Source organism: Halichoeres trimaculatus, unplaced genomic scaffold, assembly GCF_033239565.1.
Source record: "Halichoeres trimaculatus isolate MK-OKI-2021-1 unplaced genomic scaffold, fHalTri1.1 fHalTri1_scaffold_11, whole genome shotgun sequence".
Classification (NCBI taxonomy): domain Eukaryota; kingdom Metazoa; phylum Chordata; class Actinopteri; order Labriformes; family Labridae; genus Halichoeres; species Halichoeres trimaculatus.
The window spans coordinates 28,735,450-28,763,339 of NW_027437189.1; the positions used below are offsets into that span (position 1 = coordinate 28,735,450).

At 40.1% G+C, this 27,890-nt stretch overlaps 1 protein-coding gene across 4 annotated transcripts in view; it reads left to right on the top strand.

Moving 5' to 3' along the window:
* Positions 1–27,890, top strand: part of hdac7a (histone deacetylase 7a) — a 78,245-nt gene that overhangs the window by 26,844 nt on the left and 23,511 nt on the right. For 2 of the 4 annotated variants that reach the window (XM_074681590.1, XM_074681591.1), the window contains exons 3-5: positions 25,892–26,082; positions 26,172–26,259; positions 27,058–27,178. In XM_074681590.1, the coding sequence (XP_074537691.1) occupies positions 25,892–26,082; positions 26,172–26,259; positions 27,058–27,178 (400 nt within the window). Of the gene's footprint in view, positions 1–4,634; positions 4,669–14,780; positions 14,816–25,891; positions 26,083–26,171; positions 26,260–27,057; positions 27,179–27,890 lie in introns of those variants that run through there. The other 2 variants (XM_074681593.1, XM_074681592.1) reach the window with 2 other exon arrangements.

Here is a 27,890-nt window from a genome sequence, read left to right on the forward strand (position 1 = left end):
TTTTTGAAATAGTAGATAAACTTTAACATGCTGCTGCAGCATGAGTAAAGTAAACTTGACACTGAAGAGTCATTTTAAATCCGAAACAAAGCCTTCATATTTATCTAGATATGGACTCTAGCAGTATGTGAGGGAGCTAATGAGTTTGCATTTAGCCTCAGCTTTGGTTTAATGTTCTTTTTTTCTACCACCAATCCTCCTCTCTTCTGTTTTTGTTGAGTAACGTGACCTCACGTTAACTTTTAATCAAGAGGTTTAGAGTTCATTGAGGAACAGAGGTAATATATCACGAAACAACAACCCGCTGCAGCTACTACACCGTTTATCCATCACTAAATCGTGCTCTATCTGGAATTTCCTGTGTGTTCATGCGTGTGTGTGTGTGTGTGGTGTTTTTGTTCCAAAACACTATAAAGTCGTTAATCCCAGCAGCTGCTCCAAGACCTGATTTAACTGATTTGTGCTGATCAACAGCTTTATTAAACTCTGCAGGTATATTCTGGTCACTGTGAGCTCCTGGGGGCCGAGCGGACACGGTAGTCGTGGTATTAATGGTGGTAATAGTAGAAGGTGATGTATGAGGCGGTTATTTTTGACCTGCTGAACAAATGGCTTTATTGTCCGGCCTCTGGGCGCATGAAATCACTTGATATGTTGGGGGTAATGTTATATAATATCCCTCAAGGGGCCCCGTGACAGTGTGTGTGTGAGTGTGTGCTTTTGTTTGACTTTATTATGTCTGCTAATTTTGTTAGGGGTCATGTTTTTTCATATCTCTGCCACATTAATACTGGATATGTCCAGAGAGGCTGTATGTAGGTGTAAGTAGTGTGGTGCCCGAGGTAACGTTGTCCTTAACATTTTATCAGCGCGTCGAATCAATTCATGTTGTATTAACCTTTGAGCTAAAGGCTCCTCGCTGCGGTCAGCTGGCCCGTTGGTCTGTAACACCAGCCGCAGTCTGTACACCCCTCGGGACAACTCTCCCTCTTCCTCCCTCTCGCTCCTTTATACACACAAGCATGTGCAAGTACACACTTAATCCTGCTGAAATTTACGGATTTTGATGGATTTATTGTCTTAGGATTTATTCCTGTGGCATTTGTTGGGAGAAATAGCTGTTCTCACCCCTAAGTCCAACTCACTGCTGCGGTTTGGACGACTCTCATCCAGAGAAAGCAGCAGGGATGTTGTGATTTGACATTTTACTTGTACTCAAAGCAAATTAACTTCTAGTAAGAGCGGGAAAATTACGCAGAACTTGCGTTTACAGAAGACTCGTTTTTCTTTTTCTATTTGGTAAGACATGGGATAATTTTGTTTGAGTATTTTGACAATTTTTTTCTAACCTTTCTTTAAGGTTAGAAGTGTACTTGTGTACTCTAAAATGCAGTGTCTTGATCCTGTTGAATTATTCCTGTGGTCACTGAGGTGTTTGTAGCTAACATACAGTTGACACATTTGCTTTCCCCAGTGTGAATAAAAAGAAAACAGTGATCGGTGTAAATGCCTCTATCTTTTATTTTGTCATTTTACTAAAAAAATACCAGGCGAATGAAGCAAAAAACTAAATTAGAACAGCGAAGATGGTCAAAAACTGTGGGCCTGCTCACATTGCATCTTCCTCTGCCTTATGAACACTTATAAACAGCACACAAGCACACACGCCACATGCTGTGGCAGTCAGACACTTACAAAATGATAAAGTTTGGGAGACTCGCACAAACTAAAACCAAAATACAACAAATGGCTCTAACAACAAAAAAGAGGCACCACAACAAAATTTGATGCCAGTCATCAACATGTCCTCGTCAGGCTGTGCTGATCAAACCACGTTTCTGAGACGAGTCAGTTTTTATATTTTTCACCTCAATTCATCTGATTTATTATGTAAGCAAACTGGCTTTTAAAGGGTTAAATTCAGCAACTAAATAAGTATTAATAAGTTCACAATATTTGGTATTAGTGAACAGGAATACAACTGTCCATAAGTGGCTAGGCTAGGCTTAACTGAGCTGCTTTGCTAAGTATCCCAGCATGCATTTTACTAAGAAACAGTCTCTTGCTTCTGTGAACACCAGTTTCTCAGTAAAACGGGTCTCTGCATCTTAAAGACTCTTCGCACCTTTGGGGTAGACTTGGTTAGTGAATATTTAGTTTGTAAAGTACCAAAAGTCTAAGGTCTAAGTTTATTTATTTTTTGGTCTTTTGCAGTTATCATTTGAAACAAATTGTCTTTTGTAGGCTCAAAGTATTAACTTTAGAGTTTTAATATCAGCGACATTGCATATTTAGACCCTTAATAATGAGCATCAAACTGTTAACTACTCACCGAGACATTCTAACCAAACCTGACTTATTAAGCCAGAGTTAAAGTCCCCCTTACCTTGTTATGATAAAAAATGTTTAATTAGAAATTTACTTGAAGATTCTTTGTTCACACTTGCTGGAGTAGTTCTGCTGTGAACACTCATCATCCTGCATCGATCTAAACGATGTGACATCAGTCTGATATCTGATAAAAGGCAGATAGCAGCTCAATAAATCAGTCTGGCCCTGATCACGTCTTCTGGAGCAGACTCCCCTCCGTATTTCGATCTTGTCTGACCTGAAGCTCGGTGTGTAATGGACGGCTCGCATTCATTCCACATCACAGAGGGGACCGACACTGACCTCGGATCAGATGGCCTGTTGTGAGCCCAGATGTAAGAGGATCTCCTCCCATCTGGACGGACTCTTGGCTTTACACTGGACCATTTGTGTGAGTGTGTACAGGATGAATACTCCAAGCGACGTTTACAGATTCAAACTAATTTCAACAACTCGTGGAAGTGTGGAAGGAGAGAGACACACAATGCATGTTTATTTAATGTGGGCCTGTGTCTGCCTGAGGGCGTGTGTGTGTGTCTGAGTCTGAGAAATCTGTATGCAATCTATGCACAGCAGAGACACGCCCTTGAAAATGTACACACAGAGAGTAAAAGTCTGTGGAGTGGGGAGGGAAGAGTTGTGCAGAAGTTGAGGATGTTGTTTAGTCGATCTTTTCAGCCAAGCACAGCTGTGATTCATGAAGTATAAGATTGAATCAGTTGAACAGATGCAAAAGGAAAATATGTGCAGAGATTAAACATACAGGTTCTCTTTTGTATCTACACTGTAAAGTTATTTCTCAGAGTTACAAGCAAGCAACAAGTCTATTTTGGCAATATTAAAATGGCAAACAGAAAAGTTTGACACAAACAGCAGTAATGTAAAATAATTTTAGGATCTTTACTTCAAGATTTATCATTCTAACAAACATTACAAACATCATTTGCTCTGCAGCCATTACTTAAACTTTTGTGTCTGTTTTTACAAGAATACATCAGATGAATTAAGCAAAATGCCGGAGTGCAAAATGTGCAGCAAATTTCAAGGGTGTGACAGAAAAACCCACACCCCACAGCTCAATAAAACTTCAAGTGTTGTTGACAGATGTAAAACAGGAGGTTGACAGAAAGAAATAAACATGTCTGTCAACTTTGCTCTCGATTAATAAAAATCCCTCACCAGGATCTGCACTGCCGGCTTTTGTGACGTTTTCCAGCCGACATCAGTCAGATAAGCTGCACCTGAATGCTTCGCTCACAGGTGGTAGATCAAACTCAAAGTGAATTTTAACTTTGATTGGTAAACTGGGCTAAAAGTTTTTGAGAGGATAATGAGCTCTGTCAGAGCACAGTGTTGATTTTTCCATCATCGCAGTAAGAGACGTAAACACATTTGATTACATGGAAAAGTTTCTTGACATAAAAAACAAAAGACGGTATTTTTTCCTAGAGTAAGTGTTCTGCTTATCTAATAACCATAGCTTTTCCTCTTAACTGAACCTATCAACCTGTGGCTGGAGAAAATGAAGGTTAGTGGAAAGTGTCTCAGCGCTCTTTAGTCCGTAAACTTGGTGATTTATTGTTTTTATTTCTAAATAAATGGTGTGGGATTCTGTTTGTACGACATACTCATTTTGTGTATCGAGGGGTTTGTACGATCATGTTAATGTCTGGATTTTTTTGTCCGTGTGTTTATATGGACTTTGTGTGTATGTGTGTGAGTATGTGTGTGTTAGCGCCTTCCTTCCTGACCAGAGTGCAGAGCATGTGCAGGAATGTTAATGTCTTCTTCCTTTGTTGTCCGTGCAGACAGCTGAGTGTGACTGTGCATATTCATGAAGCCGCTTTCCTGGAACACGTTGACTTTTACCCGCAGAAGAAAAGCATTTTCTCTAAAAAAAATAAAAGAAGATAGGGAATTAAACAGAGAGGGGAAAAAACAGAGTCAGAAAGAATCACTATATTAATATACATAAGTCAATATGCCCATTTTACTTTATTTATCAAACTCTAAACATGTTAATCATCTTATTTTAAAAAAAACTTCAACTTCGTTCATGGAGATTCTTTAAACAAAGTTTATATTCTGTTAAATCCTCTGGCTGTCAGCCAGCTCCAGATCTGTTAAGCTGACTATAAATAATCTCCATGTGAACCTGTCATGTGGCTCAGCATTTCATTATTAAATCTGGTTCAACTTCTGAACTCTGCACTCTGTGCTTTTGCTCATTTAGAGGTACATTTTTAGGGTATTGTCAAAGGTTTTCAGACCTCTGGATCAGCTAAACCAAAAGGCCACGTGAGTCAACCATAATAATGAATAAGTCCATTTTTATTGTGTGGCCTTTTTTTTTTTTTACAATTTAGAGGTGCAGTTTTGCTTTTTGGTAAAGGAACGTGATTTATTTATAAGGCCATAGCTTTTTTTGAAAATACCAAATGCTACTAAATGAACACAGAACATGAAAATCCAGATAAATTCAGATTTTAGCTCTTAAAATACTTTATACTCCAAAGTTAGAAGGACTTTTCTAAGTTTATGTCATCTTGGACATTGGTACACATTCATTTACAAAGCCATTCTTGGCAAAATTCTGTTAGGGATATCGGGTATCTGTTCTTTTTATTAGGGCTGAACAACTAATCGAATTAAAATGAACATTGCAATGTAATAGAATGCAATTTTCAAATTAAAAAAAAAAAAAGTTTCATGTACACAGACCTGTAGGAAGTTAAGCAACCTTTACTCCGTCTTTCTTAAACCCTGCAAAAGTCAATACGCTGTTTTTTCTGGCAGAAATTGATCTGTATTTTTCACGTTATTGTTCATACCAGGCCTGTTTTTCTGCAGTGCTTTGTTTCTTTCTCTGATTTTATTTAAGGTGATTAATGGTAGTTATATGTCACGTCAAAAAGACTTCAAGTTAAATCTATCAGTGATATTCCATCATAATTGTAACAGTTAAATAGAGATATGTTATTTGTATCAATTCATACTTCAACTCATGCATCAATTCATCTCATTTCATCACAACTTCTAGGCCTGGCCTACAGGAAAGAATTGTTTATTTGTTGACCGTATCCTTTGTTGTGTTGGTCATACTAAAGAATGACTTATTGCTTGTGTTTAGTGAACAACGCAGAAGATAAGTCCCCCTACAAAAACGCATGCTCAATCGCAATATTGGTCCAAAAAAAAATCACAATTCGATAATTTTTCAGAATTGTTCAGCCCGAGTCATAATTAATCTTAAAAGATGGATTACACAACCTGAGGTCTCTGAGCTTTATGCAGTTTGTTGTTCCCAGAGTCCAAACTGAATTGGGAAAAAAAGGCCTTTGGGTGAATTTAAGCTGCAAAACTTGTCTCTGAATGTTTTTAAATCTGTGCTGATGACTCTGGAAAACAGACTTTCTGAATGTCACTGTTTTAAAGTTGTGCTGTGCTGAGTCGGTGTAAACTGCTGTAACTGTGTGATGCTGGCATTCTTGTTCAGGCCTCCCTTGAGAAAGAGATTTTCTGATCTCAATGGGACCAACCTGTTTAAGTAAAGGTTAAATTAAAACAAAAACATACAGATGAGTAGAAACCAAAAACGTAATTATGTGGTATCATTAACAAACACAGTTCCTGTATTTGTACTTTGCTATCTTGGAAATACTTGGTGGTGTCTTCAAATGCTTAGTATCCTGAAATATCTGTCCAACCTCATGTTTGGCACTTTTTTAAATTGCATGTAATGCAGCACAACAAACCCTATACCAACTAACAATGCTGTGGGAGTGAGAAAGGAATACTTTGACTTTCTCTCACATAATTAAATAAATAACGCTCAGGTTTCATAAGCAGACTTGTGCGATCAGCCATCTTTTACTTCTTCTGGCTGAGAGATGATTTTCAAACAACTTTAAAAAGGAGCTTTATTAGTTTTCAGAAGATTTGTAATCAAACAGTTACTGGAAATGAGATATTAAACTGAAATTGGCTGACTTCTGAGACGTATCCTGGCCTCTTTTAGCTGAAAACATGCTACAAGGATGTGAGTGTGATTCTGCTGACTCAATCAAACAGTCGCGTGCCTTCTGGGTAAACTGCGGCTTCTGTTAGATAAGCAGAGATCTGCTCTCGTTCTTATCAGCGGAGAAGCTTTTGCAGTTGATTGCAGGTTTTTTTGAAGCCACCAGAGTTTATCTGTGCTTCAGTCACTAAACCAGTGCTGTTTTCATGACTCACTGTCAGCAATGCTGAGTCATTAATGTGTACGTATCACATGGAGTGATGAGTGCACAGATTAGACGATGGATCTCAGAGCAGCAGCCATGAAACATCAGCTTTTGTCTGTTTTGATTCAGCGTTGTGTTTCTATGTGAGTAAGTGTGTGTGTGTGCACAGTGTGAGTGTATTGTGGGTTGGGATGATAAAGGTGTCTGTGTGACTGCATGTGATAAGTGTTATTACAGATAAAGAGGGAGATCCCTTTGAGTGCGCTGCCGTGTTGAGCGGCTTTATCAGCGTTGGAAATGTGGAGAATGTGTTTGATGTGAAGGAGAGCAGGAGCGAGTGTGTTTATGTGAGAGGAAGAGTGATGAGAGACAGAGAGGCCTGGCTGCAGAGAGTCAAGGCTTACCAAATTTATTTTTGGGATCTGGGATCTTCTTTGGGATCTTTTTTTTTGTTGAAAGATCAGATGGATAAGGAGGCTGCACTGGAAGCTGACCAGTATGACGAGCTCTGCTGGTGGATGTTGAAGCCTGGGCTGCAAATGCTCAGAGAAACATGATTTCACCTGAGAGCGTTTCCAAAGAGCTCCTTTTCTTGTAAAAATGTTCCAAGTGGTTTTATCAGACGTTACATTCCTGATGGGTTAGACATTCAAAAAATGATAAGATGCTAAACTGCAAGTCCTCAAATCCATGCAACAAAGTTAGAAGAGACAAGCTCTACTTAACCTCCTCCTGCCTGACGGAGGCCATGCCCACATGTTTTCAAAAACAAATACCCCCACTTAATCGTTTTTTAAAAATACTTTTGTCCAAATCCACCGATAAGTGCAGCTCAAGGCATACCAAACCCATACCTGGCAGTGTGTGCCAGCCAATCAGAATAAGCCCTCATCATTCAGCTGTGACGTCTGAGAACAGAAAACTCTGTTTAACGGTGTCTACGCAAAACCCTGAAATGGGGTTGCACCGATCCAGCTTTTCTGGTCTTGACACCGATGCCTTGGCTTTGGGTATCAACTATACCGATCCTAAGACGATACTAGTGGTGAATAATAACCTGCATTCTCTGCTGTGGGATAAAACTGGAAATGTTTTGGGCAACAGACAAAAACGAGTACATATAGAATTACAAATGTTGATATTTATTTAAACTATAAAATATTCAAATTTTTAACAGCAGTTTGTTAAAAATGCTTCAGAATTTACAGAAATGACTATTTAATTGTAATTTTTACCTTGTAGACTTAATTATAGTTTAGCCTTCCCCACAGTTACCCGATCCAGCTTTGAGGAGCTGGATCGGCACCGAGACCCAATACCAGGATTGGACCGGTGCATCCCTACCATGAAACCATTTTTCTAAAATTTTGGCTGGATTTTTCAGAAAACATTGCTTTTAGTGACGTAAAGCTGTGGTTTTGTGTGGATGACAGGCTTAAACGTATACAAATCTCTGCGGTCTCCCAGATACCCAATGCCAGGTGTGGACATGGCCTGAAAGTCTAAAAATAAGTTTTGAAACTTGACAAAAAGATGACATACAAAGTCAGTTTTAAGGGCGTTGTCACTAAATCCGATCTCTTTCCTGCTGCTTTGATTTTCACCTCACATGACGCTCAGTATATATTTGTAAGAAGCTGCATTTGATGAGCATTTAGCCTGTTGAAGTGTCCACGGGCAAATCAGTGCCTTCCCTCTCACCCCAGGACGTCTTTTATGACTGGTCATGATCTCTGACCCCCCCCTGTAGAGGATGACACCATGAAAAAAAATGAATTCACCCTGAGGGGGCAATAACCTTGTAGATCAGCAGCTCATTTGGAGAATGACAGACAGGAATGTTTTCAGATGAGTTAAGTGTCAGGTTTTTGAAAGTTCCTCTACATGACCCTCACACGCCGCGTAAAGGAAGGCGTCTGCTTCACCTGAATTGTGATGCACAGGAGCAAACAGGATGCAGAGCGAGCTTAGATAGACTTCCTGCAAATCAAATCAGTGCATATTTCCTTTTTCGGTTCATTCCGGTGAAAGCGAAAATCTATCTAACGTTTTTTTTTTTGTTTCTCAGAATCATAATAAGAGAACATTTTCTTCCGTAGAAAAACACTTTAGGTTTGAGTTTCTCCTGAACAGTGAGTGTGCTGGTGTGGTGTGTTAAGCTGCTAACAGCCGACAGTGTCAGAGACAGGAAACAGAGATAAGAATGTCAATAGCAGCCTGAGTGGGTCTCTTAGCCGTGCCTTTGTTCTCCGTGCAGCAGACAGAGGATTTACTGTCATCAGTCAAACCGGACAGCACACCTGGTGTCTCCACTCTGACACACAGGCATGCACATTTATCTGTGTGTGTGTGCGGGTGTGAGTGTGTGTAATGAATGAATTGTCCTACAGTTTCCAGCTTTGGGTGAATTGCAACAGCGAGTCTGAGTGAGGATGACAGAGACACCTGGAATGTTTATGTAATGTTTCTGTGTGTGAGTTATGTAAACACTGAATTAGTGTGTTATCTTTCATGAGCTCGCACATCTTTCATAAATCTTTGGGAGGAGGAAAAGACAAACTATGAGGCTGTTACTGCTGCTTGTGAGTGACTGTTGAACAGATGTTTGTTTACAACCACTGAAGCTTTTCTGGAAACATTAAGGATCCTCCACTAGAGCAGTCCTGTGTCTGCTCACCTCTAAAAGATAATGCATTCACGTACCGTGTACTTTACACTCTTCTGGTCTGCCTCCACTTTGTTTTACCTGATCACTATTTCTTGTGCCTGACCTTCCACAACGGTCCTTTCCTCTAACTCCTGCAGGACTTGGGACGTGACAAAAACCTATAACAGCTGAAAACACGTGAAAACTTGTTGTTTATCCCTACTTGATGGTAAACTGAACAAAAATCTGTGTTACAGCATGTTCTTAACACTCTGTACACAGTTAATTGTTAACATCCAGACTAGGGATGGCTAAAAATATCAACATGTTTGATAATTAAATCTAAAAGTTTTTTAATTTAACACATTTATTGTTCAGTAAGTAACCTTACAATGCTTTGTTAATGTCCAGCATGGAAAACTGCCTACTCTTATACTCCTTCCCAGTCCCAAAGATGCGTTTAGGTACCTAAACATGGTAGCTTTCATTTTACCTGAATCGGTACCTGGTACTAATTTGGTCGGTACCTTTAAAAGTACCTAATTTGGTACCCATCACTAACCCAGACTCATTAAGTACTTCACACAAAATGTCATAAAGAAATCATCGCAGTGATTTTCTTGTGTGATTAATTGTTAATTAACCATGTTGTGGTCTACCTGAAACTCTGCTGTGCTTTGTTTGTCAAAACACTGTGTAAAAATTTGTTTTTAAGGAGTTATAAAGTTATTTATGTACAGAGGCTACAGTACAAAGCAGGCAGTCTTATCGTTCCCCACTCTTTCACCCAAGGTTTGTACTCCAACGTTCTGTCTGTCAACAGAGGTATGAAAAGCCCAAAATGCTTTCTTTAAGATAAAAACTTGGACTATCCATTAGATATCCTAAATGGTCTCTTTAAATTCAGTCAAAAATCCTGATTTATACAGACTTAAGCCCATGCAGAGCCTACCTAATAACCTGGCCAAGTGGGCTGCGCCTCTTTGAATATGTATACCTCAAACTTTTCCAGCTTTTTTCTTTTCACCAAAAGATGGAGAGGGTGGGAGAACCAGGTTACAGTCACGTTCAGAAGAGCTTGAACATAGATTATCATCTTTGAAAGTGCTACAGCTTCTCAACAAAAACCACAGTGATAACTGTGACTCTGAGACAAACGTATTAACTGTTACCTTGAGGCAGAGGCAGACAGTGAGGAGCAGCTAGCCACAAATTAGCATTTCTGTGAACGTTTAAGCCCTAAACAAGGTTAAATATATTTATATACCAATATACTTTCTATGATCCATATATGGCAGCTCTGTACTGACTGAACCCTCAGCCTTCTGTGCATCGCAGACAACAAACAACAAAACAACTCACTCATAAACATAAACCTGTTCTCCAGCATAGCTGCATTTGCATTAAGCTTCAGGCAGTTTAGATCCACTCACTCCTACACCTGTTTTTAGACAGCAGCTATTTTGGTAACTTTATTAATGAGCTTGTGCCAAAGAGGAAAAACAATCTTTATTTTTTACCATGGTAAGGTTAATCTTTGAGATATTGGTATGTTTGATCTATTTTTGCCTTAATACAACAAATTCACACCTTGTAATCAGATGTTCAGCAGGAAATAAAGCTACTATAGATATGTTTTACTCATGTAAGAGTATGCGAGTGTGGATCAAGTAAAAAAAATCATCCCTCCCTCAGAGAGCGCTCGGAGCCAGAGATCAACCAAACATGTGGATGATTTACGCGTCCTTACTTAACCTTTAATACATGTACACACCTTCAGAATGTTCACACTCAAGAGGGTCGTCTTTGTCCAGCTATCCTTGTGACACCCTGATCACACACACCCACACACACACACACACACACACACACACACACACACACACACACACACACACACACACACACACACACACACCCACACCAGTGCACTCTTGAACCTGTCGACAGCCACACACAACCATTTACACTTGAACACACAAGTATGCACCAACAGAGCAGCACCATAAATATAGAAAATAGTTTGGCGACAGTTGTAGGCAGGCAATTCTCCACACACACACACACACACACACACACACACACACACACACACACACACACACACACACACACACACACACACACACACACACACACACACACAACCGAGGTCTGGCCAGCTGCTCAAGGAAGACGAGAGGTTTTGAATGGGAGTGACAGCTGTGGATTCCTCAGGATGAAGTGGGGAGTAAAAGAGATAGAAAGAGGGGAGATAAGTTATACGAAAAGGAATGAGGGAGAGGAAGGGAGCCAAGGAGAAATTAAATGGTTTGTTTTTCTTTAATAAAAGCAGATTAAAATGAATTTAAAGTGAAAGGATGGGGGGAGTAGTAATACTGTTTGGGAGCGCAACAAAGTGCTGCAGCACTTACACTTTTACTTCTGTTCTGATTTTTTTTTCCAGCTTTAGTGATTTTTGAATTTAAAAAAAAGTTTGCATGCAAAGTTTTGCAGCAGTAGCTTGATTGTTTCCCATCAATTTGAGTTAAAAGTGCTGCAGTTTATTTGCACATTCAACTATTTGTCTTGTCACATCCAGTGCAGTAAACAAAGGCAGTGCGGAGAAAATGTTCTTGAAAGACAACATACAAAAAAAAAACTTTCCAACTAGACAAGCAGAGGAATGCAGGATGCAGCACATAACCTGTTCTCAATATCAAAAATTGCGATCTCCTGAATCATATTTTCTGTATCATGATTCTTGTCTGTACATTCCTGCCCTGATCTTACCCTGATTATTACAAAGTAGAATCTGAACTCAGGCTCCAATAACACATTTCACATCTCCAGCATCAAACTGACAGCTGTGTTAGACATTTCTCAAAAAATTCTGATCTGATTTAGAAATATTTGGAAAATCACACCAAGCATATTTCTCATGTTTTTGTTGATGTTCACTTTAACATCTTCAGGTTGAGCTGATTCTCAGAGTTCCTGCACCAAAGATCATGTGATCCTAACCGCCAGTAGCAGACTATTCATAGAGATCCTGTGTTGCACAAGGCTGATTTAGCAACTCCAGATTTTTTTTTCAGTGAGTACTCCTCCATTTGTGTAATAATCTCCTTTTGAAATGATGAGTGCATTCTGTCCTGTGCTGATTACTGATTGCTCAAACAGTGAATCAATCATGCAAAGCTGACCTGCAGTAAACACGTTGCCTTATTTTCTTTACTGCAGGAAGTAGTAGTTGACAGAAAGTTTTACACTTCCACAAAGAAGTTATGATTTGAAGCAAACAGAAAATAATTTAGTACTATCACAAGCTTCAGCATCGGCATGAATTGTGAGATCAAATATCCTAAAACAGACTGTGGGATAAACAAGTTTCATAACGTCACAGCCACTTTGATTGAAAGAGATCTTTAGAGACACACCTGAAGTTAAACGAAGTTGAACGATACGTAGCAGTTCAGGAGTGCAATGACACGAAACTTTACTTTCAGGGGTGTTTGGACATCTTTGATTATTAAAGACAAGGTTAAGGAAATACATGTCTCTTCTTTTTCTCTCTCCTAAGCAAAATAGCGATGCACAGGTCCACCTTTTCCAATCACAATACTGATACCATTCCAATACTTAATAACCTGCATGCCCTACTGTATGATAAGACTGGTAATGTTTTGTGTAAAAGGCAAAAAATGAGTTTATGGAATTACTGGAGTTAATATTTATTTATTAGAAATTAATTTTAATGATAAAATGTTTAAATGTTTACCTGCAGTTTGATTGAAAAATGCTTGAGAACGTACAGAAACAAATATTCAACTGTAAACTTTTATACCCTGTAGTAATGCAACAAAAAACAAAGAAAGTCCATCAGAGGTAACATTTCAAATCAAGTAGCCAAAAACGCCTGAAGGGGCTGGATCGGACCAATACGCGATACCGGGATTGGGATCAGTGCAAGCCTTTAGTCATTAAGAAATCTTATCTTAAATCTTTCTGAAAGACTAAAAGCTGTGACATAGTTTTACTTTGTCCCAAGGCAAAAACGCAAGCTAAGTTTTGCCTTCATTAATGTTTAATTATTTATACAGTTTTAATCTTGGTTTTACAAACTTGTGCAAATTTTTTGCATCTGTAAACTCAGTGATCTACTTTCTTTGTTCCTGATATTGCAGATATGCACATGCAGAGAGGACTTTGCAACCCACCTCCATGTCTGAACTGCAGTCCCTTGGGACATATGCACAGATGCATAGATGTGAAGAAAAACTGTGGGATGCTGCAGAAGTGTAGTGCCTGACAACATTATTCTGATAGTTGGACTCTGAATCAAATGTTTCGATGGAAATCTCTTGTAGTATTTCCTAAATGTTAGCTAATGCAGACATTTCGCGGTACTTCCTGCAGGTTTTCCTCATTGCTTGTTTAACAGTTTAACTTTTTAGCTCTTTGTCTTGTTTCCAGTCTCGGCTAAGATAACCGTGCACTAGATTTGATGAGCAGAAACATAAACAATGAGTTTATTTAAGTTTAAGTTTGAAGGTTATGATTAATTTCAGACCTGACTGTAGTTAAACATGAGTTAGTCTGGTCCGTTTAGTCTTGTAGATGAAGTGAAATTTAACCTGCCTGTCAATAGCTTACATAGTAGTTTTCCATGCTCTTGCTGTGGGTGGGTGTGTGTTTGGTACATTAGTGTGTCGCGTTCAGGCCCACTGTTAGTCATTAATCTGAGTTGTTAATGGATGTCGAGGCCTTTGGCTGTGTTCTGAAGCCAGAGGGAGAGGAACACTGATTTAGGAGTGTTTCCGAGAAGAAAGAGAGCTCTGCTTGTCTTGGTTTTACTGTCCCAGTGTGTACTTCAGGGGGGCACTGGGCTCAAGGGCACTGCGGCAGCGGTGTCTCTGCAGCACAGAGAGGAGAGGGGGAGGAAATGGGAGTCTAAACTCAGCTCTTAAACAGGAAGCCACCCTGCTTCTCTCATTGTTGTGTTTTTATAGACTCAACTTCCTGCCGGCCCTGCTGCCCCCGTTACTATAGTTACAATCCCTGTTGTTTATGGGATGGGTTGTAAAGGTCCTGCAGAGGAAAAAGCCGGTGCTCATCACTGACAGTTGGTCAGTTTAAAGTACAAATACTTTTGATGTTTGAGGGCGGTGTGATAAGGACTTAATTTATTCACTCCTTCCATGTCATGTCTTTAGTTTCAGGTACAGTTTGACTCAAAGTTTGAATTCATCGTCAGATTTAGTTTCTCCAGCCTGTAAAAACTCCCTCTTTGTCCTCAGTTTACATATTCTCTGCTGAAAACACTCCTTTGCTGTCAGGCCATAGGTGCGACTTCTTACATGTGAATGAAATGATGAAATCAACAGTTTGATGTTGGGCAGTGTCAACAAACAGAGACAGAGAGAGGAGGAGAAGAAAGAGAAGGAGTTAAAGAAAAGAGGATGTGGCCAGCTGTAAAAGATGACTGGAGGGGAGTGGAGCTCTCTGTCTAATTATAGATCCTGCTGTGAGCTGGCTGAGGCAGAAGTGCTACTGGGGCTTTCAACATAGCCGGATATTTACAACTCAGACACTGGTATGTGTTTTTGACTTTATTTATCGTGTGCTGCTTTTGTCTGCGGGTCAAGTTTTTTCTGCTTTGAGTTTCTGTGCTCATATAAATCAGGAGGAAAGGAGTGGAAACCTGTTCTGTTCAGCTTCTTGGAACTTGCATCGCACTGGAAGCCTGCTGTGGTGTGTGTGTGTGTGTGTTTGTGTGAGAGACTCTGATGGTCAGGTCTCATGTAGTGGAGTTCAGAGAGGGAGAGATGAAAACTCCAGAGAGGAAGAGAAGGAGATGTTTTCTTTCTTCTGTTAATCCTCCTGTGTCTCATTGCTCTGTGTAACTTTCTTCCTCCTGCTAACATTACTACACTTGTTCTAACAGCAGCAACACCATGCAAGAGATGTCCAGTGATTGTGTGTGTGTGTGTGTGTGTGAATTTCTGTGTTCCTGCTTCTGTGTGTGTGTGTGTGTGTGTGTGAGCCTGCTGACCTTACAGACTGCGGTCCTTAATGTTTATGGAAACTTAGTCAGGACTTAGGAAACTGGACCCATGCTGCATTATACATCAGCCTTCCTCTGTCACTATCACACACACACACACATACACACACACATCCACATGCACATACACACACACGACCAAAATACAACCATAGCCCATTGTGTCTCTCATGCACACACATGCACATACACACACTACTTGAATGTGAATAAGAACATGCAGCAAGCAGTCACTCACATGTGTGGCTGCAGATGTTTCTTTTTTTTGTAATCTTTACTTTTTTTTTTTTAACACACTGGGTTGTTTCTATAGTAAAGTGTTGATGAAGCTCGATGTGTCATTTTAATACCAGCTTTTAGATCCAGCGGCAGTTTAAGTTTTAGCCACACTGGATCGGCAGCAAATAATAACTGTGATTTAAGTGATGATTTAAATGTCAGAGAGAGGCCGCTTCTGTAAATCAAGTTTTTGCATAATAAACACTCTGCTGTCCTTGTGCACCTCCGCTATGTGCAACAGGAGGCGGCACTTCAGTTAACAGTTTGGAGGAAGGATAAAACAGCAGATTCAGCAAATAATTCAGAGTTTAAGTAAAAAAGGAAGTTGAAAAGTGAGGTTTTCATCATGTACAACTGTATTTTAAATTCAGTACCACTCAATCCCTTCTTTCAAACTTAATTCAGCCTCAAACTTCTGCAAGAATCAGAAAGAATGCGGCCTTTAGGTCATACAGTTCATTTATTGTTTACACGGTTAAATGGTTTTAAATGGCTCTTATCTTTTTGGGTCATTCAAAACTAAATGTCTAAAGGCCACTTGCAAGCCACTCAAAACTGAGCGCAGTGAGGATACATTTTTTAGTTATACTATCAAAAGTCCTTGAAACCATCGCCTCAAGACATTTTTTTTTCTTTTTTGAATTTATTTTTCAGGCTTTTCATGCCTTTAATAATGAGATAGGAACATGGATAGAGTAGGAAAGTGGATGAGAGTGGGGAGTGACATGTTGGAAACAGGCCACAGGCTGGATTCGAACCCGGGCCACCCGCTCAAGGGTGAACCTCAAGGGGTGCAATCTAGACTACAAGGCCAACTGCACCCTGCTTCAAGACAGGTTTGATCTGTAAACTCAATATCAGCACTGGTGTTTGCCAGAAAAGTATTTAAAGGTCCCATATTATGCTCCTTTTCTCCTTTTCTGCAGTTTAATGTGGATCATTGATGTCTTCATGAAATGGTAGTTACATGTTTTGGTCCAAAAAGTCAATAAATCAAGCACAGCAGCATTGTTTCCAGGTTCTCATAGCCCCTCTGTTCAGAATGCTCTGATTTAGTGGGCGTGACCTTCATATGTAAATGAGCCACCGCTGATACCACACCGCTCTTCAGCGTCACTGAGAGCGACGCCACATCCATGACTACCAAGCTCTGAGTGCACAATGTTTAGAGAACAGCAAAGCTCATTAACCGTAACATTACAGGCTAAAAAAACAGGCTAACTGCAGCGACAGTTAGCATCCTGAAGCTAACACAGAGACAGGGGGGCACTGAGGAAAAGCTCTTACATCTGCTCCACAGCACACAGCATTTAAAATACTCATATTTCCAGGGTCCAGGGTTTGTTGGCGGATGGTTGGTCCAGTCTATTTGCTAGCCCTCTGTTGGACTGTCCAAAGTTCGAAAAGCAGTCGGCCGTGAAGTGACTAGCACACACATGCACAGTTTTACTGAGTGTAGCTGGCACATTCTCTTGATAAATAAACTCTAGCCACTTAGACTCGTTTTCTTCCGGGATGAGAAGCTTGTACATGGAACTATGTCGCTGTTTACAGACAAAAACAGAGCAGTGATGGCTCTTCAATTTTGGCATTCTCCTCCCCACTGCTGGAGAGATTTCTCTGAGGGAGTGGGCGAGGAGGAGGTTCGGAGGTAGCTGCTCCGGTGGACCAATCAGGTCAGACTTGCTCCTGATTGGTCAAAAAAGGGAATCGCTGATGTCGGCAAATCACCAAAATCCAAACACCTCATTTTAGGTCAGGATTTTACATTCACAAGCACTATTAAGTACAGGTTTTGTCATTAAATATCACATTTTGTGGGCTGGAAGGAAAGCTGAAGACCCCAAAATTTCACTAAAAGACTTAAAAAAGGTATTTTTGCATAATATGGGACCTTTATTTAAAAGGTGAAGATAAAGCTTCTTTGCAATTTAACATGCATGCCATGAAATAATTGAATAAAACACTTCTGCACCTCAAGAAATGAGAATTCATGAGCGCACCCCTCTGACATGAAGGATTCATAAGTTTGAGATGTGCCGTGAACTTTTTGAGTTAAGGGCAAAAATTTGTAAGTTTACACGTAATGAGTCGAGGAAACACTCCATTTTCACTTCCTTGAACAACTGAAGAGAAAATATTGAATTTTTTCATGGTATAATTCCTTGAAATGCATCAGTTGGTATTTAAACAAGCCCATTTTTCCTGCTCCACTTTTAGTCGTTTTGAAAACAACACACTCGACCCTGCAGCTCTGACTCTGAGTTTACTTCTTTAAATTCAAAACGGGGAACTGATCTGCTCGCTGGCAAACAGCTGGAAAGAAATGCTGTAAACTTGGATCAGCTATTTCTTTGGAATGAATACTATTGCATGCATGCGAACACACACACTCACACACTTTGTTCCAAGTTTGTGCAACTTTTTTTAATTTGGTATTACAAGGAAATGAATTACGTCTCCAGATTTTATTACAGGCCATAAAAAAAGAGATAAGATGAAGACAAGTGACAGGTTGGTGTTGCAGTTTACGTCAGGCAAAACAATATTCAGCTCATGTGTTGATATTTACACAACACATGAGGAGGAATTTTCAGACTTGAGGGAAAAGGAATGAAGGGAGTGAGGAGACAGTTGACTTTCTCAGAAGTGTCAGGTTGTCCTGTCATTCTTTCTGCTCCCACAGTAGAAAATAAAACGGGAATAGGAGGAAAAAATGTCAGTCTTTTTTTCTTTTAAATCCCCTTTTCCTCTTTGACCCTTCTCTCAGAGTCCCCCCTCCTCTCTGAAGCACCTTCATTTGCATCCAAGTCTTTTTCTGTTCTTGCGGCCTCACAGACACCCTGAGGTAATGACATCTTTATCTCCTGAAAGTAGCTGCAGCCTCAAAAAGCTGCTGAGTGATTTAGACACACTCACACAGTACAGTCAAAACAGGAGGAGGCGTCGCAGCTATATTTGGATGTGTGACAAGACAAAGTGGCGGCGTCTGCTTAGTTGGTTGTTGACTTTGTACAGCCTGAGTATCATAAGTGGAACCATGCTGCTGTCAGCTCGCCTCAGTGTGCAAACAGCAACTGGACTTATCAGTCCGGCTGAAAAACTCTCCTTTACTTCATCTCAACTTCCTTATTTAAAGTTTTTAGGCTGAACGTCTCCTTTTTTTCCTGCTACTTTACAACCTGTGTCCACTCTGAGAGAGGAGTGTGATTGTAGGGAGAGAAAGAGGAAAAGCTTTAAGAGAGGGATCTTTGTGTATCCTGGTCTTACCTGTAAAACCAGTCCTGACTGAGCGGTGCACCAGTTCAGAATGAAAGAACAGAAAGGGGAGGAATCAGGAGGAAGGGATTAGCTAAATGCCAGGCTGTGGGAGAGACAATTAGCTTCATTTTAAATAGCTTTGCAGGTGTGCACACTGGGATCAGCACAGGTGCAACTTATAGGTTTGTAGGTTTAATGTTACGAGGGCACAGTCAGCTCTTTGATGGCTTTATAACAGGGAGGGGTCAGGATTTTTGAATATTCTAGTTATGCAAATATCTTGTCTTAAAATAGATTTTTACTGGCTCCTGGTTATAATGCAGCACTATGTAAGTACACCTGGCTCAAGGGTGTTATAAAACTGTTTACTAACCACTTTGATATAGAGAAGAAAAATCCTAATCACGTGAACAGCTCAGAAGAAATAAATGGTACCGGTTGTTGGAAACAGGGATGTAACAGTCAGAAATCTATTTGTTAAATACAGAGAATTAACTGTTATGTGAAAAAAGGTGTGTCACAAAAACATTTAGTTATGCCAGCTTTAAACAGCTGCAGTGTTTGGTGTCCTTAAACCACTTAAGTTTTGTTTAAACTTTGTTTTTGTCTGGTTATCTATTTACAGGTGTGTCCAAAAAGTAGTGAATTAAGTCTGAATGGAGAGCATGTGTCTAATTGGTCTGATAAACCAACTGAATCCCAACGATCTTTGTAACCAGACAGGGCGCTCTGTGCTGCATCGTTGGTGATTTTCATAATGACACACTCTGACATTTACTCACAGACACCCACACACACACACACACACACACACACACACACACAGAGGGAGTTTTAGTTTCACTGAGCATTGTTTCAACAGATCATTGCACTGTACATAATTTATTGGTGCCATCATTAAAGATGACTAAAATAAAAACTCTTTGTGTTTGATGTTTTTTAATCCTGAGGACTTAAGGTCAAGGTGTGTTTCACACTGTGTGGAAAAACCTGTTACATTCACAGCTCAAGTGTCAGGCTTCAGAATTAATTATCATGTATGTACTCTGTTCTAATCCCTGTTTTAATTGTTTTAACAACTTTAATGTGACTAATATGTTGGCAAAACTGATGCAAACTTCATAAAGCGAGGCCGTCAGAATAAGAAGAGATTTTCTTTTTCCAAATGTCAGCATCTAAAAGTGCTTCCATCCTCTTTCAGAGAGTAACACACCTCAGCAGAAATTCACTTTGACTCACAAAGAGAGCTTTGAATGATTTTAGCATAATTCTTGCTGTGTCCCAATTCAGATTAGACAGATCTTAACTTGTTTGACGTACAGTGTTGGTTCCTAACCGGAGCAGGCAAATCTCAAAGATCTGTCAGGCCTACGCAGAGTCTCATGCTTTCTCAAGACAAACGTATCATATTCCCTCCGTGTGTTTATGTGTGTGTGTGTGTGTGTGTCTACATGTGTGTGCATGCTTTATGTGTTTTTCTAGCACAGGACTACCTGACTCAAGAAAAACTCTCAGAATCAAGAAGTCAACACTTTACCGCAACCTCGGGGTCACAATTTGTTTTTCTCAGAGTACAACACACAAACTGTGTCATCATAACACTTTTTAATAGAGACCTAGAAACATTAGAGTCTCATTTTACAGAGAGACCCTCGAGAGTACGGCTGTGGAAAGATGAAATGTGGTTTCAGAAGTCCAGAGACGAAACCACAACAGGGTTTCTGTACTTAAAGTCGTGTTTGCTAACTGGGAGCTGTTATTATCAGTTATTCAACTATTCTAAAAGACATCACGAGTGAGCTCTGTGGGCAGCGTGGAGGCACAGTGGTCTCACAGATTTTTCCTAAACTTAAGGGCCTAGTTTTATGAACTGCCATGGGGTGACAGATTTATTTTGGAATTATTCTGTCTGACAAAAATAGTAATTAATTAATGGTTTTCATCTAAAAGAGCCCCAAGTTAGTTTCCACTTTGAAAAGTGAAGCAAACATCAGATTTCTGCTCATGGGACTCTGGTTGATGGGGATCTTCATGATGAGGCCTCCAAGGTTTAAAGAAAATCTGAGATATGTGACGCTAAATATTAGTTTTGCAATGGCAAATGATGTGCTTTTAATTAAATGATCAGTTTTTCCATTGTTAATCCGCTCAGCCTGTATGAAACGTTATCCGAGTTATATTTTCTCCTCAATCACAAACAGTTATAAGAACAGTAGCTCAGTTTTGCTGAGATCCCCCTGTGTTTCCCCCGTTCAAACTAAACTCAGCCAAAATCAAGTAACATAAAGACTGCTCCCTTTCATTGCAAAAAGTGTCTGTTCTGATTAAATGGAGTTTTAGCTTGGGTCGCAGCTGAGCATAACTTATCTTTTAGAATCTTACACAAATGATCACAGCATCAGCGTGTGAATAATATTACAGAACGGGTTTGCAGAATGTGGCGAGAAAGCACCGTCAGCCTTTGGTTAATGTCCTCCTGCCTTTGCTGGACACTCCTTGATCTGTTCTATATCAGTTTATCTAGACGCAGCCTAATTACAAGTCCGTCTTCATTTCCTTGATCAGAATATCTGCAAGATGCCATCTGTGCTCGTTAACATCTGGGTAGTAGAGCATTGTGTTTGGCGTTTCAGCTGACAGTAATAATAGAGTTAATTTGTTTAACAGACCAGTTCTTGGAAAGGTGATGATGTTTGGTTGATTAAACACACACTTCCCTTTGACACAGAAGTTTGCAGTCACAGAATTTTTTATTTAATTCCAAACATTTATACTTTCTATTTACTTCAGTAATCTTTGTTCGTATCTCCAGACTTTTTCCTCCTTAATTGGCATGTCTTACAGCAATGTGCTCATACTGCTTACAGAACATTTTTAAGTCATGTTTTTTCACTTTTGCACTACAGACGATCTTTTCTGACATATCGAATGGGCACAAAGATATGTGAGGAAGATTAAAGCATGATTTATTCTTCCACCTGTAAAGTACACAAGGATAAAGATGGATGGAGGATATAGCAGATATTTTAACAGAAGGAAATCCCCAGTCATGTCTTTTCTGTCCTCCAGTCAATGATACTCACTCTCACTTCTGTTTATTTACCACTACAGGTGTCAAACCAGACTTAATGAGCTATAAGCTCACCAAAGGGATGCTTCTTATAACATGATATCTCAGAGAAGGGTTTGATGGGTGTCACTTTATGATGTTTTCCTGTTAGATTGGACTGATCACATCAAATTTAAGACAAATGAGATGTTTGCATCACATATTTATTCAATGTCTGTCATTTCTCTGTTAATGCAAGCAAGCAATGCAACATTTTACGACACAGGAGCCTATTTTTAATCCTTCAGAGTGAAAAAAGTTTGTGTTGAAGTATAAAGAAGATGATGAATGGCCATCCTCACTGTCGGTGAAATAGAATTACAACATTTTTTATACATTTTTTACATTTATTTGTTTATTTTTTTACTCTAACATTGCACAGGTTTTTTTCTTTCTCACTTTCATTCGCTTTTTCACAACATTACCAACAACAAGGAGCTATAGCTGACATCATGGGCTTGCTCTACAAGTGTGTGTGTGTGTGTGTGTGTGTGTGTGTGTGTGTGTGTGTGTGTGTGTGTGTGTGTGTGTGTGTGTGTGTGTGTGTGTGTGTGTGTGTGTGTGTGTGTGTGTGTGTGTGTGTGTGGTTTTCCCTGTTGAAACAAAAAGCCCTGTGTAGGTAAATGTTGGACCAGTGTGTGTTTTTCTATTTATAACCCCAGGGAGGGAGAGACGGTGGTGTTCCTGACTCTGACTGTGTGAACTGTAGCAGTCTTTGTTTCCTTGTATAAGCACGTTTCCTCAGAATAATGCCTTTGTTACTCCTCGGTGTCATTACCAAGAATATCTGTGCAAAGCTTTTTGTGTTTGTGTGTGTGTGCGTGTGGGTTTGTGGAGGGATTCTGGTTTTGTGTGTGCGTGTGTGTGTGTGTCATTGTCGGTATTCAGTCTGTCTCTCTGCATTTGTACCTCCTAATAAGGAGACTGACACTTCATAGACAAACACATGCACCAACACACCGCTGTGTCACATTAACCAAAATAAAAAATTCAGACTCAGTGTGTGTGTGTGTGTGTGCGTGTGTGTGTGCGCACATGAACATGATCATATCAGTCTTACCCCACTAATTTTGATCCCCTTTTTACCTCAACCCAGTGCTGTTGTTGGCGTGAGGCCAAACCTCTGTATGAGTGACATTTACTTTACACAGACACACACACACGCACACACACACACACACACACACACACACACACACACACACACACACACACACACACACACACACACACACACACACACACACACACACACACACACACACACATGCTGAAGTGTGACACATGAGCAGCAGCTCTGAGATGATGTCACCCCAAATTATTTCAACGCTTGCTCTATGTGTGTTTCAAAGTCGGGGTTTAAAGAGTAAAGGCAGGTTTGTGCAATCTGCGTTTGCTCCAGCCTGTTTTGTGCGTGCAGCTGTGTATGAGTGTGCAGCAGGTGACTGTGTGTGTGCGTGTGTGTGTGTTTATAGTTAGCGCACATTGATTTATTTAACCTTTGAATAAAAGTATCTGCAGGTGAGTGTGTTGATGTTAGACTACACCTTATAAATGCCTGAATTTGTTTACAGCTGTGCTTTTGTTTGTGTGCTAGTCTACAAGTGCATCTTTGTGTGTGAGTGTGTGTTTGTGCAGATGTGTTGGAGTGTGTTTGTGTGTGTGTGCGCCTGTGTGTCATAGCCAGAAACCACCCCCAGCCTTTCCCAAGCTGTGCCCTTCCTGGATCCTGTTTTTAGCGCCGGATGAGGCAATCTTTCCCATTGACTCAACCATGCAATGCAAATAACCCCAACAGCATGCAAAAAGCATGGAAATTCGTGTGTGTGCATGTGTGTAAGTGTGTGTGTGTGTGTCTGCTTTTAGAGACGAATACACTCAAACACAGAGACAGACACAGTGAGGGAAAAACAGAACCGTGTTGTTACTGTTTGCATGTACTACTTTAAAAATAAGCTTAGCAAGCTGGGTTATTATATGCAACACAATGTAAATTATTTCCGTGTTCTCTGAGTTGTTTTTGTAGAAAGTCTTTTTAAACAAGAGGAGCATCTTGGTGTCATGACTCCTGTTTGGCTGCTTTGGTTAGGCAGGCCCCAGAGAGTGTAACTCAAATGTTCTTTGACACCAAAATTTCCTGAATGCACTGAAAACTGTCAGTGAGACGTGTTTTCCACCTGAACTATGGATGACATAATTACCAGCTGCAGCTGTGGTCGAGTCTCGAGCTTCTATGTACGATCAGTTGAACTCAGGGTTTGTCACAGGAGATATTTTAACAGTACAACTCTGCACGATAATTGCTAAAGCACAAACAGCTGTTATTGTTTTGTTTTGTTTTGTTTTGTTTTGTTTTGTTTTGTTTTGTTTTGTTTTGTTTTGTTTTGTTTTGTTTTGTTTTGTTTTGTTTTTTTTTGATTTTTGCACACTTCCAGAAAAAGCATGACAAACTATGAGTGTAATGATTTGGTAAAACTTGGCGTGAAGTACAGTGAAGTTTTAATCTGCAAAATGGCTCCAGATTGGTTCCTGGGACATTTAAGTTTGTACACTGCAAAAAAAATTGAACCATTATCAAGTGATTTTCTCTTACTTTCAGTAGAAAATGTCTTTTTTGAATTTAATATACGCCATATTCACCTGACCAGTGCAGAAAAATGTCTTGTTTCAAGTTACTTAAAGACAAAACTGAGGTCTGAATTGCTTGTGAAAATAAGACAAAATTACTTGATAAGATTTCATTTTTTTTGTGGTGAACCTTTGAATTTGTTTTACTCGTAATTTGATTTAAAAGCAGTTGAAAACACACTGAAATCTTCAAAGTCAGCCTGTTTGTGACCTTCATGCTCTCATCTGCTTTGAAATGTTGACCCCAAATTCCAACCAAACAAATATTTGGTCTTTGTCAAATAAACTTTGTCACAACAGACGATAACAGAGCCCCGCCTACTGTCTTAAGAGTTGAACCGTCTGCTGGGTGGGATCACAGACTCATGATTACCCATAGTTCATTGTTATTGCAGAGCTTAAGCATGGACACATGGACAAGAACAAAACTGGGTACTCACATCTTTCTTGAAATGAACAAATGTGAGATGTGATGACTTTTAGAAGATAAACAAACACTGTTACAAAATGCAGCTTTTATCAAAACAGTGTCTGAGGAGATGGATGCAACCCAAACTGTGTTCCTGTAAAAATTTAATAGATGTGCCTAGATATTGAGGTTTATGTACGAATATGAGGTGAGGATATGAGTGACATCTGTTGCTCTTTTTCACAGCAGCATTAAAAGATGTTCAGTAAACAGAGGAAACTGTAAACAGGTTTGGAATAACAAATGGCTTTACTGTCATAAAAACAGAGTTGGTGAGCACTCAGGCACACTGATAACTGTTTCTTCAGTACAAAAACTGGATATTGACATAAAACTTTCGATAAAAAGTGCACATTCTTTAAAGGCTTGTGGGGAAACAGCTTAAAAGCAGACAGTATTTACTTCAGGTATCACTCATGTTAGCTTAGCTTTGTGTGATGGTTTTATGGTGATTTCCCTCATGTCACAGATAAAGTAAATGTTGGTTCACCTTAACTGACTCTTCAGTTTCATTCAGGGTTATTATAACAATAATTAATTATTCAAACAAAGCGCAGTCTTGTCTTATGTAAACTTTACTCAGTAGCAAAAGCAGCTGAAACCATGACATACAATCCAATTATTTGACACCAGACTTTTCTGTAGGTGTAATTTTTTAGTAAACTTTGTTCACACTTTGTTTCATGTAAAGAACTTAACTTGTGGTGATCCCTCTTTGGTGTTTCCTGTCAGGTGGACTTTTTGGGATATTTAACCCAAAAACTGGGCACAGAGTCTTTGAGTAAATCATCTTTTCTCAATGAAGAGAAATAAAATGACTCCTCTTCTTGTTCTCTTCCTCATCCTTCTCTTTACCCAGACTCCTCTGTGGCGCTGCCGCTGTTGAACACGGCCCTGTTTCCCATGGACCTCAGGGTGGGAGAGCGGGGGATGCGCCCTTGTTCAGACACGGCGCTCCTCACCCCGCTGCACCCGCCTCTGCTCCTCACTCCGTTTTCCCCTCAGCCCCGCACCTCCTTCTCCCAGCAACAGTTACACCAGCACATCCGGGTAAAAGATTTCTCTGGATAGAGTCATGAAATTTTTACAACACAGAATTTCCAGTTTCTATAATCTAAATGTGTGTGTGTTGTTGTCAGTTTAACATGGAGCAGAGGAGGCGAGAGCAGGAGCACCACGAGAAACAGGAGCTGCAGCAACTAAAACACAAAGAAAAGAGTCAACAGAGTGAGTGCATGCACAGACACACAAAAACATTTACCTTCACCTGACTGCTCCAACATGTGACTCTAAGCTTCAGGTTAAATATTGTGTTTTTTATTTAACCTTTTTTTTACACATCGCCCCTGAAATACTGCAAAAAATATTATTACATATTACAAGGAAATTCTTCTTCCGGCTCCATCATATGTCTGATCCTCCTTATCTGGGCATGAAAAAAAAAGAAACAGTCAGCTTGAAAAGGAGAAATCTGGAACATTTCAAAGCTAATGGCGGACCTGTTGAAGTCGTTTCTGTTTGAAATCTTTTTGATAACCGTTGAATGGTCCGACTCCACCTTCAAAGCTGTTTCCTTTGCTAAATATAACCCGACAAGTGGAGCTACAACAGCAGGGTTAAATATAGCCTCAGGTCTGTGCACATAAAGTCACTGGGTCAATATTGACTCGATCACTCCTGGCACCTCCTGTCACCTCTCTGTGCACACATTTACACACACATGCAGACAAACACAGACACACAGCTGTGGCAGTGAATACACTCCCAGACAAACCTGTGACCTTAACCTGCTCCAAACAAAGAGCATCCTCTGTGTGTGTGAGTGTGTGTGTCATAAATGTATGGACAACACACTACACTCATGCTACTGGAGCCCCTGATTGAATTTTCATAGTTTGTCTGTCATAAAAACATGAGTCACTGATTATTTCCCTGTTCCTTGCTCTTCGTGGCTCCTCGTTCACTAAAGAAACAGTTTGTGAGTCTGTCTGTCTGTAAGCCGTTGCTGGTGTTCCTGATTTACAGGTGCAGTGGCGAGCTCTCTGGTGAAGCAGAAACTCCAGGAGGTGATTCTGAAGAAGCAGAAACAAGCAGCACTGGAAAGAACCAACTCCAACACTCTGACTGCAACTCCTGTTGCATACAGGTGACACAAAAAACATCAACACTGACAGTATCAGCATTTACACAGCATTTCTGACGTGTTTCTGAACCTCATCAACCCTGAAGCTTTATTACATAACATTTAGGGCGTATTCAGACCTGGGCTGTTTGGTCCACTTTAAACGGACCAGGGACCACGCTGGTGTGGACTTTTCATGCAGGTGTGAATAGACACAAATGAACCCTGGTGTGGACCAAACAACCGGACAGAGACCCACTTTTTGAGGTGGTCTCGGTCTGCTTCCAAACAAACTCTGGTGCGGTTCGCAGTTCTCTCGTGCAGGTCTGAATACAAACCAAGGTCCATCTGAACTAACTACAGGATACATGCACCTTCTGGGCCGATAAAGCCACCGTAACCTAACTGCCTTTGGTTCATACCTGATCCTCCGTCTTCTGTTTAGCCACGCTGTTGCTAGCATGTTGTGGGTCAGGACACGTAGAGCATAGCGTCTCCTTGCTGCGCGCATTTGTCTTCGCTGTTGCAAAATTTGAAACGGTGTTGTTAAGCCTGCTTTGAAGGAGCTGCTCTTGAAACTGAAAATGATTTTGCAGCTCTAATAAGAGCACAAACCCACATGTTTACCTCCATTTCTGGGTCTGTATTCTGTGTGCTGCCCTTTGAGAGCACCGATCGTCACACACGTGGATGTGTTTACAGAATATAGTCCACTTGCAAAAAGTACAATTTGAAT